Below are 13,657 nucleotides of genomic sequence, written 5' to 3'. Positions count from 1 at the left end.
TGGCCCACACACCATTTGGGATTTTTTATTTAAAAAAAGAGGAAATTTTGTGAAGTGGATGGGGTAGAATGTTGGCAGTATGATATGGATGACTCCATGACTTCTTGATAAATCCATTCCTGATGAACAGTAATCAAGACCCCAGTCCTGCTAACACATATATGTTCTACTTCAAGGACACGAGGAGTCCACAGATTTCATTTAAATGTGTTTAAAATGTTGCAGGATTGGGCCCAAAAGTATTGGTGGTTCAGTAGCATCTGAAATGAATTAATAGTCTCATTCTAGCTATCAATGGACATTAACCTCTATCACAGAGAATGTACTTCTATATTAATTACTACTCTTGTTGACAGTTTCAGCAGATTGGCCAAGAATTGTATGGAATGGAAACTGAATTCTCTTGCCATCTGGAGTGGTTCTGGAAGGTCATGATTTTAACATAATGGAAGGGTGTTGTGAAGAATTTTTCTTCAGGCACTTGCATTTATTCAAGACAGTGTCAAGAGATATGTCTGATAGTTTTAATGGCCCCTGTAATATCCATATCTCCCCAAATTGGATACACTTTCAGTCATTACCAGAATTACTATTGATGACTAATTGGACTTTTGGAGTTGTGTGTGTGTGCGGTGATTTATACAGACACATCTTTACATCCTGTCTCACCTCCTCCTAATATAGGCTGTGTTTGTGACATAAATAATAAAAACATTCCAAGTGAAGTTGGTTGATATAATTATCTTTAAAATACATGTAGCGAAACCAGTTACGTATGATTAAAGCAGTCTTTTTTATAGTATCTGCAATTAAAGGCAGCACTGTTATGCATATTCTTAACAGAAAATACTCAGCTGTTTCTTCAGCCATCCCTTTAAATAGGAATTCTGTCCACCCTCCACTAAAAATATAAATCTATGGTGAAGTGACAGAAGGGAAAAAGTCCTCAGTGTATCAAATGACAATCTCCAAGAACAAACCATTCTGCATACCAGAATAAACAGTATCATAAAGTAACAGCAGAAGCCATGACATAAAAATTGTTCAACTTTCTCCCCTTTAAACTCTCCTGATATTCGTAGGGAGGGAGCCTGAAGTTACATAAATTTCCCCGTAAAGTTTCAGAGTTTGTGTCAGCTGAGGACTGTTTGAAGGGTGGCAGGTAGCAATACTTATGTTGTTGTGCTTTTGTGCTTGAAAGGAATTTTTGATATTTCCCATGATTAGTTTACAAATCGGATATTTCATCATGGAAATTGACCAGAGTGCCCAAAAATAAATTCCATGCCAATTTTTTTCTCTCAAATCTTTTTTTGTTTTTAAATTACAGTGGTTTAACTTGAACTCTCTCCTGATGGGTCCAGAACTAATATCAGATACATACCTTGCACTTTTCTTGGCTCAGTTACAACAGGAAGGTAATACTAGTTTGCAAATGTTAAACCTCATTGCTTGAAAGCACATGATTAAAATCAGATAATTAACCTTTATTTATAAGAGTGTTTGTATCCAGTCTTTCTACATTAGTTTTGTGACTGAATCAGTGAAATAACTATACAATCCTTGTAATGAAAGGCAAATTCTAATATTGAATGTCTGTATTATATTGCTGGTAATAAAGTGCATCTTTTTTTATTTCATTGTATATTTAGTTGGGGGTATTTAATAATCCACACACCTTATACTTAGTATTTCTGCTTTTATTATTCCCAGGTTATTCTATATTTGTTGTAAAGGGTGACCTGCCAGATTGTGAGGCCGACCAACTACTGCAAATGATTCAGGTACAGCAGATGCAGCGACCAAAACTGATTGGGGAAGAGCCTGCACAATCAAGAGATGAAAGGTAAGGTAAATAAAGATTTATTTTTAATCGTGTTGAACATGATTTTTTTTAGCGACTGATGCCTACAACCAAGGCACTTATTTCTAAGTAAACTTACAAAGTAGTATTAGATACCTCTAATTCATTATGTATACTATTATAATTTCACCAAGTTGTAAAGCTGCTATATTTTACAAAATGAATCCTTAAATGTTTCCAAATCTTAAAACATTTTAAAATACTCTAGTCAGCCTGGTATAGTTTTGTTGCATTTAATCATGGTTAAATTTTATTGCTTTTAAAGAGATTTAAGAGAGCTTTAAATTTGCAAAGGAATTACTTCATAAATGTTCCTTTCTCTTGGTATACAGGTTAACTTCCATGGCTCTGCAATAGGTAAAAACAGAGATCTTGTGGGGCAATATAGCCACAGTTGATAGAGCATGGGATTGGGAACCACAAACTTCTGAGTTCTGCCCTTCACTGTGACACTGACTAGCACTGTGATTATGGACAAATCACTTAATTTCTTTGTACTTCTGTTTTTCATTTGTAAAATGGGGAAAATATTTAACTACCTCAGAGGTGTGTTGTGAAGATAAGACTGTTCTTACAGTACACTGAAAATGCAGAGCTAAATCAATGCAAAATATTATTCTTTTTTTTTCTTTTTTTTTTTGCAGGGTGCAAAAAACTGACCTGGAACAAGCTTTAGACATTAACCATCCCTTTGATGGAACAGGCATGTTAGATGAAGATGAGGAGAATTTCCAAAGAGCCCTTGCTCTAAGTAGACAGGAAATTGATATGGAAGATGAAGAAGCTGATCTTCGTAGAGCCATTCAACTTAGTATGCAAGGTAAAAGACTTACTTAAAAAGAATCTACAATATTTATCCAGTGATCACTTGACTAGTTGAGTTCTTGTGAAAGGTGAAATCCGACAGCTGAAATCTTTTCATAGGGTCAAGTACAGTAGCTGTTTTCCCTGCAAATGTATCTCAGCCCCCCTGGACAGGCCTTCTGGAAAGTCTGTATCCTAGGCATGAAGGGATACTTAAGTGTGAACTTTGGTCCTTTCCTTGTGACTCTTTAAAAATGTTGTCAGTTATGATGTGAATAGTTGATCACTAGGAAGTATACTGAAAGTTCATCTTATTCACATAGACATCTAAATAACGATTAGATAATATTGATTTTTAGGTTGGCTACTGCCTTGAGTAGATTTGAACCATTAATCTTCAGGGGAAGTTCTTTGTTTCCCAGTCCCCTGAGCCATTCACTCCTTGCCAGATCTATTGTTTCAAGACTTTTGTCTGTAGTAATAGAGATTAGATTTTTGTATATGATGATCATGTTATAAACAATTATTTTTTTCTTCGAGATTTGGAGAGGTAATTTTAGCTACGTTATATTTGTTAGTTTAAAATTTCCCATCTTAATTGGTGTAATGAAATGCCATGTTCTAACTTTAGGAGGCCATCGAAGTGAGTTTTCAGACTGTGTATCGCAGAATATACCACATTCATCTGGTACAAGTCAGTCTGAATCTCTTTCTTCAGAAGAGCTGCGAAGGAGAAGACAGACATATTTTGAAAAGTAAAGTATCTGGTGGAAAACTAAATTTGCTTATTGAAGTAATTATATCTTAGGATAGTATAATATTCTTTCACACGAGGTCAGATTTAGCTTTATTTAGCTTTTTTTTTTAAATGGCCTTTTTAGCACTGTATTCTGGAAATCCTGTAGCTTCTAATTAGTTCCTTGAGATACCAGTTAGGAGAAGATTGCTTGCTTGCTTGCTTGCTTGCCAGTAAGGTAAAGGTCCAGCTACGTGAATGCACGTGCACACATAGGTACTAAGATACTATTTTACATGAAGTCTTAGGAGTATTGTTATAAATAACACTAATTATTTTATAGAGGGTATGTGTCCTTCTATTGAGCCTTGCTTCTGGGGTATTGAGGACTGTATCATGTGATAGTGCTCTTCATGATTTAATGAGTGTGTTGTTTTTTTCGTGGAGTGCACTATCAATATTTAGTGGGGGTATGTGCCTGAGAGGTGAGATATAAATGCAGGGAGTCACATAATTTTCATCTATTGAGTCCTTCACCCTCTGAACAAAAGGTTGGGCAGATCTTGTTCTCTGCTAACCACAGAGATGAGCAAGTAGATTCTTAATACCAATTCAGTTTCTGCTTCAGAACTATAAACCAGTTCCATCTCTTCTGTTGTTATTATTGCTTTTTCTTCTCTCAGTCTTGATCTTCTAGTGAGGAAGGAGAGGGGAACCAGAAGGAAAAGTGAAGTAGTAAGGCGATGAGACTGCCAGACATTTGAATTGAAGGGATTTGGATGCAAAGGCATATGATGGTGCCTAACACCGTCCAAATATTTCTCACTCATTGGCTTTCCATAGAATGAAAAATGACTTTTTTGCAAAGGGGAGCAGTCAGAACAGGACTTTAGAAAAAGAGACGATAAAGGCAAGATGAGGAGCTTTAAATGGAGACTGAATTTAAATTTGGACCTATATGTAAATTTTGGCGTGGGGGGAACAGATGTAAAGCATCAGATCCAGGGAAATGTTTCACACTTTTTTTTTTTAATCCAATAAAAACAGTTGTTTTTAACAGCTAAATATTTTCCTGCAAATACCCTAACAGTAAGGAATGGCAAGTGAAACTGATAATAATTGAAAAATATCAAAGCTGATATAAATGTTAAAATTAAATAGTATAAATTGTGACTTTCTCTGGTATTTTAAAGTTCTTTGTCTTTTAATGTATGGTATAAGAGAGACAAAGTGGGTGGGTTAATATATTTTATTGAACCAACTTCCATTGGTGACAGAGACAAGCTTTCGAGCTTACACTGTGCTCGAAAGCATCTCTCTTTCACCAACAGAAGTTGGTCCAATAAGATATTACCCCCCCACACCTTGTCTTTCTCATATCATGGGACTGACACAGCTACAACAACCCTGCATATAGGATTGCCAGCTTTAGTTGGATGAATTCCTGGAGGTTTCATCACATGGCATTCTCTTTAATTAAAGACTAATCTTTCATTCCTGGAGACTCCAGGACAATCCTGGACAGTTGGCCACGCTATACAATGTATGATGTTGAACATAGGTAAAGAACCTCTAAGCTCCCTTTTTCATAATTCTGACTACCCACCATGGTTCCTTAAAGTTGATAGTAGCTAGCTATCTATTTTCTGCCCCCCCTCCTTTTTTTGTGGAACAAATTATTTGCAGGGATCAGAATATAGTGAAGTGAGTGCCTAATATAAAACCCAGAGGTTCTGGATTATCTCACGGTCAGCTTTGTGTTTGCTAATATTTTCTTAACTAAAGTATAAATGTGGTAACTTGAAGTCTACCAGATACTAGGAACTTAGAAGTTTGTCTAGTTTATACTATGTTTTTCCTGCTAGTTTTGTTTTTTTCATTAATTTAAACTATTATGGTAATTTCAGACAGCAGCAACAGTCACAGCAGCAAGGCCAGACCCCAGATATACATGATAAGCCAACTACAAGTTCAAATGCACTAGGAACAGACCCAGGTATTGTTTTATTCAACCTACGGTTTTAAACACAGATGTTAATCTAGATTTTTCCCCTGGTGGGTTCTCTGTTTGCTGAGAAGAGTTCCCCAATTTTCCTTGCCTTTAACTCCCCTAACAACTGCCCTTGGGGCTGCATGACATACCCACTATTTTTCTTGCTGGGGAGGATACAATAGGGCTCTTAGAGAGCCAGTTCTGCTATGTTAGCCGAAAGGGTCACTCTTGAGTGATATGAGATCACCTGTCCCACAGTAGTGTATTGTATTACCTGCACACTGCTCTCAGCCCTTGTTGCCTAAGAATGTAGAGATAGTGATTGAATGTAGCTCTCTCCTTCTTGGGAGTGCACAGCTCTGCTATTAGATCAGACAGGTTCTAGTTTTACTTTCTTTTGTTTGTTTCTAGTTGAATATAGTATGGTAGCTCTTGGTGTAGGTGTATGCAGCACTTCTTATTACCAACAATAGGATGCATGCTGAAAAATAAATCTGTCTCTAAATGTCTAGTCTCAAGTTTTATAAAAAGTACATTAGGCTGACATTTATTATTTTTATTATGACATTTATTACATTTACATTTATTATTTATTTACATTTATTACATTTATTATTATTATTATGACAGTGACATTTATTATTTTTAATTATGTGTGGAAACATGTTAACGTAATTGAGAGAGAAAATAAATCTGTAAACATTACTAATGTTAAATATCAAAGATCTAAAATTAATTATACATTATTTCATATCTTTTTATAGAATGATTACAGTGCATTGAAAAGTAAGTCTGAAATGATCATTTGATAATAGAAAACAAAAAAGCAAAAGACATCTGAAAAAACATGGAATGATAAACAAATAGAAACGAGGCAAGAAGTGATATGAAAAATGTTTACTTTTTTATAGCTGCATTCCAGAAGTAATTAGACATAAATATTTTGTGTATGTTTGGCTTCTGGCAGGAGGCGATATGAGTGAAGAAGACATGCTTCAAGCAGCCATGAATATGTCCTTGGAAACTGTTAGGAACTGCCTGAATACAGAAGAAAAGAAATGACAAAATAATGTTTTTTCTTTTGTCAGAACACTCAATCTCCATTATAAGATTCTTGTGTGGATGCTGTACAAGCCGGGTTCATTTCAGAGACAGGATATTACCACAGATGAAAAGAAGGGGGTCAGAGTTAAAAGGGGATCTGAAAATAACAAAAAGATTGGACCAATTTGGAAATTATGGCCCTGATGCTGCAAAACACTTCAACACGTACATAACTTTGCTCCGGTGAGTAGTTTCATTGACTTCAGGAGGATAACTGAAGTGAGCAAAGTTAAGTGCCTTGTAGGTTCAGGGCCTGTGTGTTGGATGCCCCAAATAAGGGGCAAGTATAATTTACCTTCCTTTCTTATTAAATGTCAGCTGCTTGGAGAATTCAGCACAAAATCACTAAATTAGTGCAGTTTTCTTATCAGTGAACTCAGATACCATTCCATAATAATTTTAAAAATAAATACAAAAAAGTTAGGCTCTTAAATCATTAATAGAAAATATGGACAAATTTTAAAACCAGTAAGCACATTTTAAAATTTTAATCTTTTACCGTCTAGAACCTGAGTTCATGGTTCTATGTTTCTCCTGCAACAATTGATGGTGTTTCACTTCCCAGAACTTAGAACAGAGCTTTCTGTTCTGCTGTTTTGTGTGCTTGTGATAGGATCATTTCTGCAAAAGAAACACAAAACCATGAGGTCTTGGCATTTCAAAATAAAAATATTCAATATATTTGTATTTAACTTGAGTAGCATTATATCTTAATGATTTAAGATCTTTTACCTTTTTTGTACTTGCAGTATCTTTAGCATTATTTGAAAATCATCGTTAAAGGAAGGTTCATGTCAAAGATTTCTCCAGTTTTCTTACTTCAGGTCAGATGATTTGGCACCCTCTTCATGCTCTTTCCACTGAATGCTGAAGATGGCTTTACTGGTGATGGTATTTCTTTCTGTGAGTGAGACATAACATGTTGCCAGTTAGGCTAAACAGTTTCTTCTTGTCTTTACTTCTCCTGTTTTGTCTTCTGTTTTTTCTCTTTGAGTTCCTCCCCTTACCTTGGCCTCTCACCGTTTCTTTTTTCACACTACTAGTAAGAACAGCTATCTCTTCCCTGGTTAGTTAGTTCACCAAGCTGTGTTCAGAGTGGGGGAAAGGAGGGTGAGAGATTTAGATGCCATAATTTCAGTGCCACGTATCTAAGGTGCATTTCTGCAATCTGAAATGACCCCTGTGTAAGTAGCTTTGTTAAGATTGACTGTTTGTTTGTATGTGCGCGCATGTTTTTTCTCAAATGCTTTTTACAAATATCTTCTATTTTGTCAGAATTTTACAACTTTTTTCAGGAATGGCCTTCATTCATGCACCTTACAATTTGTTTATCATGTTGTTTCTGTTACTGAGAAAAATAGGGAGCAAAGTATGCAAGCTAGCTTGTTCAATCAGTTATAAGACTTACTCTTTGATACTCAAGATGAATGTGCGACAGAATGACCAAATTTGGCTTTCAACTTTACTGCAACAGTTTAAACATGTTCATTTTTCATAAATGGTGCTTTAAATATAAATTCTGTTTACATATAAATTATATGGAAATATGTTTATAGATGTATGGTGTTTAAGCTGTTTTTCACTTAGTATGTAAGCAGTTGCCACAGACATTCTAAGAATAATCTTTTGAAACTATACATTTGATTTCTTTACCAAAATATTTTAAAATTATACTATTGCAACATAGTAATGTATTTAATTGTAATTAGTTAGAGTGAATCATAATTAGATGGAAATAAACATTCAGCACAGAATAGTACTGTATATAAAAGGGCCGTTAGGTTTTGGTAAAGATTTGTGTAGAATGATGGCTTCTTGATGGCTTAGAATATTACTGTAAAAAGATCCTTAGGCTAAATCCTGTTTCTTTTACTTGTATGTTTAATTTCCACTGATTTCAGTAGGATCACTTGCATGAGTAAGGCAACGTGGATTTGACCAGAGGACAAGTAATGCTCTTCAGAATTGCTTTTTAGCTCCACCATTATTATTCTTTTTAGGCAATACTGTTGTTATTTCAGTCTGCCTAAATGACTAACAGATTAACTCTTTTGCCATGCCTTCTGCACCAAATTTTTAAAACAAAGTCACTGCTTTTAGAAAAAAAATAAACACACACACAACTTTGCAATGTTGAATGGCTGCATAAACCTATCAGTATAGATTTTGGCTTCAAGATTCACTGTTCCTTGAAAATGAAAGTGGGAAAGGACGCATATAAAGCATGAAATATTGTTTTTGTGTGGCTGGAAATTCATCATGATTTTTCTTTTTGCCTGTCATAAACATTCTCCTTTTTGGCATGATGCAAGTAACAGCTGGATGAACTTATTTGACTTAATTTAAAATGCAAGGTTTTATCTTTATAAATGGATACAGATTTGTAAAGACTGGTTAAAAGACTTCTTTTTTAAGATGTAATTAACTTCCTCTTCAGTTATGTTAAATTAATATTTCTTTGGCTATATACTGTAGCATTCTTATATAAAAATCTGAACTCCTATATTCTAGTGATGTGAATTATAATCACTAAAGCATGGAAGTTCATGATTAAAGCACCAAATCCATCCTCAAATCACCTCACTGCCTAACTATTGTAGCATACAAGGAATGTAAGATCATATAATGCTTAAAAGGCACAAAAGGGTGAATCAGATTTTATGGATAACCATATTCCTTTCAATAAACAGTATCATTCTAAAAATTAAGTGAGCTAAATGCGCACTTGGATTCTGAGGAATAATAATCTCACTCAGACTGGTGACCTGTTAGTGAATTAGTTGAGAGGTAGCCCTTGAGGCTACATACATGAATTGCACCGAAGGAAAAGGTGAATATGAACTAGCCACAATACACATTACAGTGTAGATCCAAAATACAGAATATGTGGAGCTGCCTAGAAGCCATCAGTAAAAACTGATCTCGTTTGCTCAGTGTGCATTCTTTAAGTGATAAGCACTTACTGACATGTATAAATTGTGAAACCCTTTTGTAAATAAAGTTTAAACTAATTGAGTCTTTTGCTAGCAGTAGCCATCTTTTGAAGCTGAAGTTTCATCTTAATATTGTAGCATTAGTGATAGAGAACCCATTATGCAGGAGAATAAATTATTTTTGTTCCAGTCTGACATTTGTAATATCTTTAGATCCTGTCTATCCTACAAAAATTACCATGTTTATCATTATTATGGTCCATGTGATGTAGTATGGTCTTCTGTCCACAGAAGTCAGGGAAGAAAAAGTGATACCCATGTTGGGTAGCTACAGAATTAAAACACAGTTCTGCAACATGATTGTTCTGCAACATGATTTTTTTCTGTCCTCCCAGGTAAGGAAATGATTGTGCTATAACAGTTTCACGCCAGGCCACAATCATGTTTAATTATGGTTAATTTTAGGCACTATAATATAAACTCTGCACTATAATGTTCTAACAACCTAAAATTCTTCTGACATTAAACCACTAGTAGAAGCAAACTGGTTTCCAATCTCCTATGTTTGGGCTTCATATGGTATCAAAACATCCTCTTTTAGCATGATAGAAGTAGTGGTTAAATGTAAATTACGGTTAAACTTCATTTTCAAATACACTTCACAGGTTTTATGTTGCAAATAAATACTTATATGAACCTCTTGGTTGCTGTACTTCTTAAAATATATATTAATAATAGTACTTATTTGGTTATTATGAATCCATAATATTCTGTGTATATGGGGTGGACAGAAAGTTATGTAAAGTACTTGCTACAGATGCATAGTAAATGCAATTCCACCTCCAAATCTCAGCCAAATATTTGTGTCATTCACAAAATGTTCTATCTTATTTAGGAAACTGCTAATCATGTTTTTAAAAGTGAGTGAACAAAAAAGCATTAAGATGATCATAAACTGACTAGGAGGAGACAGTATCCAGAATTTAGTATATTCTGTAGTGTTTCAACTGCCTGTTAAAATATACCAATTTTAATCTTTTTTCTGAATTTATGTGGGCTCATCTCCAAAATTTGTATTTGCAAAGGAATCTTATTGTACAGTTCCTATCAGCAGTACATCTCCTTGGGTTTTTGGTTCTAAGGTATTTAAAATCAGAATCCATGATAAGAGGAAAAAATGTGAAATTTGATTTGTCAAATATGAGATTAATCAGATGACTTTGGTGGCTCATACAAAATAGTTGTGGATTAATTTCACTGAATTTTCATAATTGCTAATGAACAACCTTTTAAAACAAATTCAGTCTGAAAAAAAAAAAGACACTTATTTCCTTAGCCAAGTAAAGACAAAATTAGTAACACCTTAAAATTGGTCCACTATAATTACTCACTTTCTGTACTTTCAAAATTGAAAGGTTTCTTACATTCCTGTTCATTTTTTATTTACAAAATTTGCTAAAAAAAGCTGTGCTTTTGCATCTTGTACTGAAGAAATTAAGTAGCTTCATATTGCATAAAAAGGATAGGTTTCTAGCATAAATACATGGTTCTTTGCTTTATTCCAAATTTATGGTTTAAGGGGACACTATCAAGATTTATTAACACAACATTTGACCTGCTATTCTCTCTTCCCCCCGCCGACCCCAGTCTCTCCACATATGTGTAAAGCACATGTAATTTTTAGTCTGGTTTTACCAACTCAAAATGTTAACTTCTTTCTTTAAATCCACACAACGACCAATGTGTATGGTCAGAGGAGGAAAACCTTAGTAAGGGGGGAAAAGGACCAGTTGAGAAGACAATGCAAAGACAATCTGAATGTTGTCATTGGGGGAAACCTTGGCAGTGTCTTTTAAGGTTACCATAGTTTATAGTAATTGCAAACAGGCCAAAATCTGCCTTCTACAACACCTGTGCAACCCCACTGACTTCAGTAGGTTGCATAAGTACAAAGGAGAGTATAATTTAGGGCCCCTGTTTCAGGAAATTCCTCACCAAAATAAAGCCTTATTTCTCCTATTATCTCTTACATAGCACAAAGTTGTGTGTTTCTATTAAACATTTTCAGTTACAGTGTCTTAATTTACAAGAGAAGTAATACAATTACAAACTTTGAAACGTATTTGGTCATAGTGTTGAATTCATTACAGCAGGGCTACTTGGTGAAACTTTGAGAGAGATTTCCAAATGAGCACTGGTGGACAATAATATAGTGTTGATATGGATGTGCAACTGTAAGTTATTAAATATTGATCTCTAAAAGTTATTAAAATAAAGATGACTATGCTTTTTAATGTTCTCTTTTAATTTGATTTTTTTTCTGTGTGCTTTCCCTTAATATAAATGGGCCTGAGCCAGACCCCACTGAAATCAGTAGAAGTATTTCTTTTGATTTCAGTGGTCTTTGAAGCCAGCCCTGTTTCTGTAACTACTAGCACTGTGGAGCACACTTAATTACCACTCATATTTTTTTGCATCTTTTGATAAAAATTGCAAGATTACATTTGGAAATGGGTGGTTAAGTGAGAAAGTAGTTTGAGTAATATTTCAACTAGATCTAGTAAAGACTGGCTTCGTTACTTTTTATTAAAAAAAATTGTCTACTCAAATACTATCACTTGCTGCAGACACATGCTGTATATTCATGGCATAATGTATCATAAGTATAGTTATGTTAGAACTAACGTATGCTGTAATATTTTTGTATATACTGATAATAACAGTGTTGTTTGTACTATTAGGAGTGAAGCCATTCAACTGAAAGTCCTAATGTTAAACTGTCAATTTCTAGCAAGTAAGGTATTTAATTAAGGTTCTGAGATTTGAATACAGTTATCTCAGTGCATGCGTTATTTGATTTCTTGGCTCTACGCTGTTTGAGGCAGAGTGATTGTTGGACTCTTCAAGTCAGCTGTTCACACATTTTTGTTGGTGAGCACATCTGTCTTGGTGGCGAGTCCACCTGTTCAAGTTTGTAGTTAAAAGTAATTAATCTTAAAAAATAAAAGAAAACCTGTGATGTTTTCTTACCGTATTACCTCACCTCGGTGTTGTAAAATGAACCGTGCTCATGGGTTGTGTTTATTCATGTCAAATACATTTTTTCTTATTTTTTTAAATTAACAATGAGGCACACACTCAAATGATGAGGGATTTTACCATACAGTGGAATTAACCAAGCTGAGAACTGTGGCTTTCTAAAGTAAGATTTAGAGTAATGGGAAAGTCATGTGTGTTTTGACTTGGGTAGGTGGTCCGAGATCCTGCTGAAGTGGGAAGCTGGCCTTGATGCACAGGACTGTTGGTGTCTCCAAACTGGGGAGAGGTGTTCTTTGGGATGCGTGGTGTGCCTATTTTACCTTATTTCTGCCATTCCTATTAGTATCGGTGGTGGAGAGTTGTATACCTTGTAGTGGCCAACTCATAAAGAGCCATTGGCCATTATCTTTGAAAACTCATGGCAATCGGGGGAGGTCCCAGACATTTGGAAAAAGACAAATATAGTGTCCATCTTTTAAAAAGGGAAGAAGGAGAACCCGGGGAACTACAGACAAGTCAGCCTCACCTCAGTCCCTGGAAAAATCATGGAGCAGGTCCTCAAGGAAGCACTTGGAGGAGAGGAAGGTGATCAGGAACAGTCAACATGGATTCACCAAGGGAAAGTCATGCCTGACCAACCTGATAGCCTTCTGTGATGAGATAAATAGCACTGTGGATATGGGGAAAGCAGTGGACGTGACATAGCTTGACTTTAGCAAAGTTTTTATACGGTCTCCCACAGTATTCTTGCCAGCAAGTTAAAAAAGTATGGATTGGATTAATGTACTATAAGGTGGATAGAAAGCTGGCCAGATTGTCAGGCTCAACGGGTAGCGACCAATGGCTCGATGTCTAGTTGGCAGCTGGTATCAAGCAGAGTACCCCAGGGGTCGGTCCTCGGCCTGTTTTGTTCAACATCTTTGTTAATGATCTGGATGATGGGATGGATTGCACCCTCAGCAAGTTTGCAGATGACACTAAGCTTGGGGGAGAGGTAGATACTTGGAGGATATGGATAGGGTCCAGAGTGACCTAGACAAATTGGAGGATTGGGCCAAAAGAAATCTGATGAGGTTCAACAAGGACAAGTGCAGAGTCCTGCACTTAGGACGGAAGAATCCCATGCACTGCTACAGCCTGGGGACCAATTGGCTAAGCGGCAGTTCCTGCAGAAAAGGAGCTAG

At 35.5% G+C, this 13,657-nt stretch overlaps 1 protein-coding gene across 18 annotated transcripts in view; it reads left to right on the top strand.

Moving 5' to 3' along the window:
* ATXN3 (ataxin 3) overlaps positions 1-13,657 on the top strand; it is a 35,305-nt gene that overhangs the window by 8,697 nt on the left and 12,951 nt on the right. For 7 of the 18 annotated variants that reach the window (XM_073349459.1, XM_073349453.1, XM_073349458.1 and 4 more), the window contains 6 exons: positions 1,331-1,418; positions 1,714-1,846; positions 2,509-2,684; positions 3,300-3,423; positions 5,312-5,400; positions 6,365-11,728. In XM_073349459.1, the coding sequence (XP_073205560.1) occupies positions 1,331-1,418; positions 1,714-1,846; positions 2,509-2,684; positions 3,300-3,423; positions 5,312-5,400; positions 6,365-6,459 (705 nt within the window). In that variant the 3' untranslated portion in view covers positions 6,460-11,728. Of the gene's footprint in view, positions 1-1,330; positions 1,419-1,713; positions 1,847-2,508; positions 2,685-3,299; positions 3,424-5,311; positions 5,401-6,161; positions 6,185-6,354; positions 11,729-13,657 lie in introns of those variants that run through there. The other 11 variants (XM_073349469.1, XM_073349470.1, XM_073349456.1 and 8 more) reach the window with 10 other exon arrangements.

Source organism: Lepidochelys kempii, chromosome 6 (genome assembly GCF_965140265.1).
Source record: "Lepidochelys kempii isolate rLepKem1 chromosome 6, rLepKem1.hap2, whole genome shotgun sequence".
In the NCBI taxonomy this organism is placed as follows: Eukaryota; Metazoa; Chordata; order Testudines; family Cheloniidae; genus Lepidochelys; species Lepidochelys kempii.
This window is presented reverse-complemented; position numbering and strand designations above follow the sequence as displayed.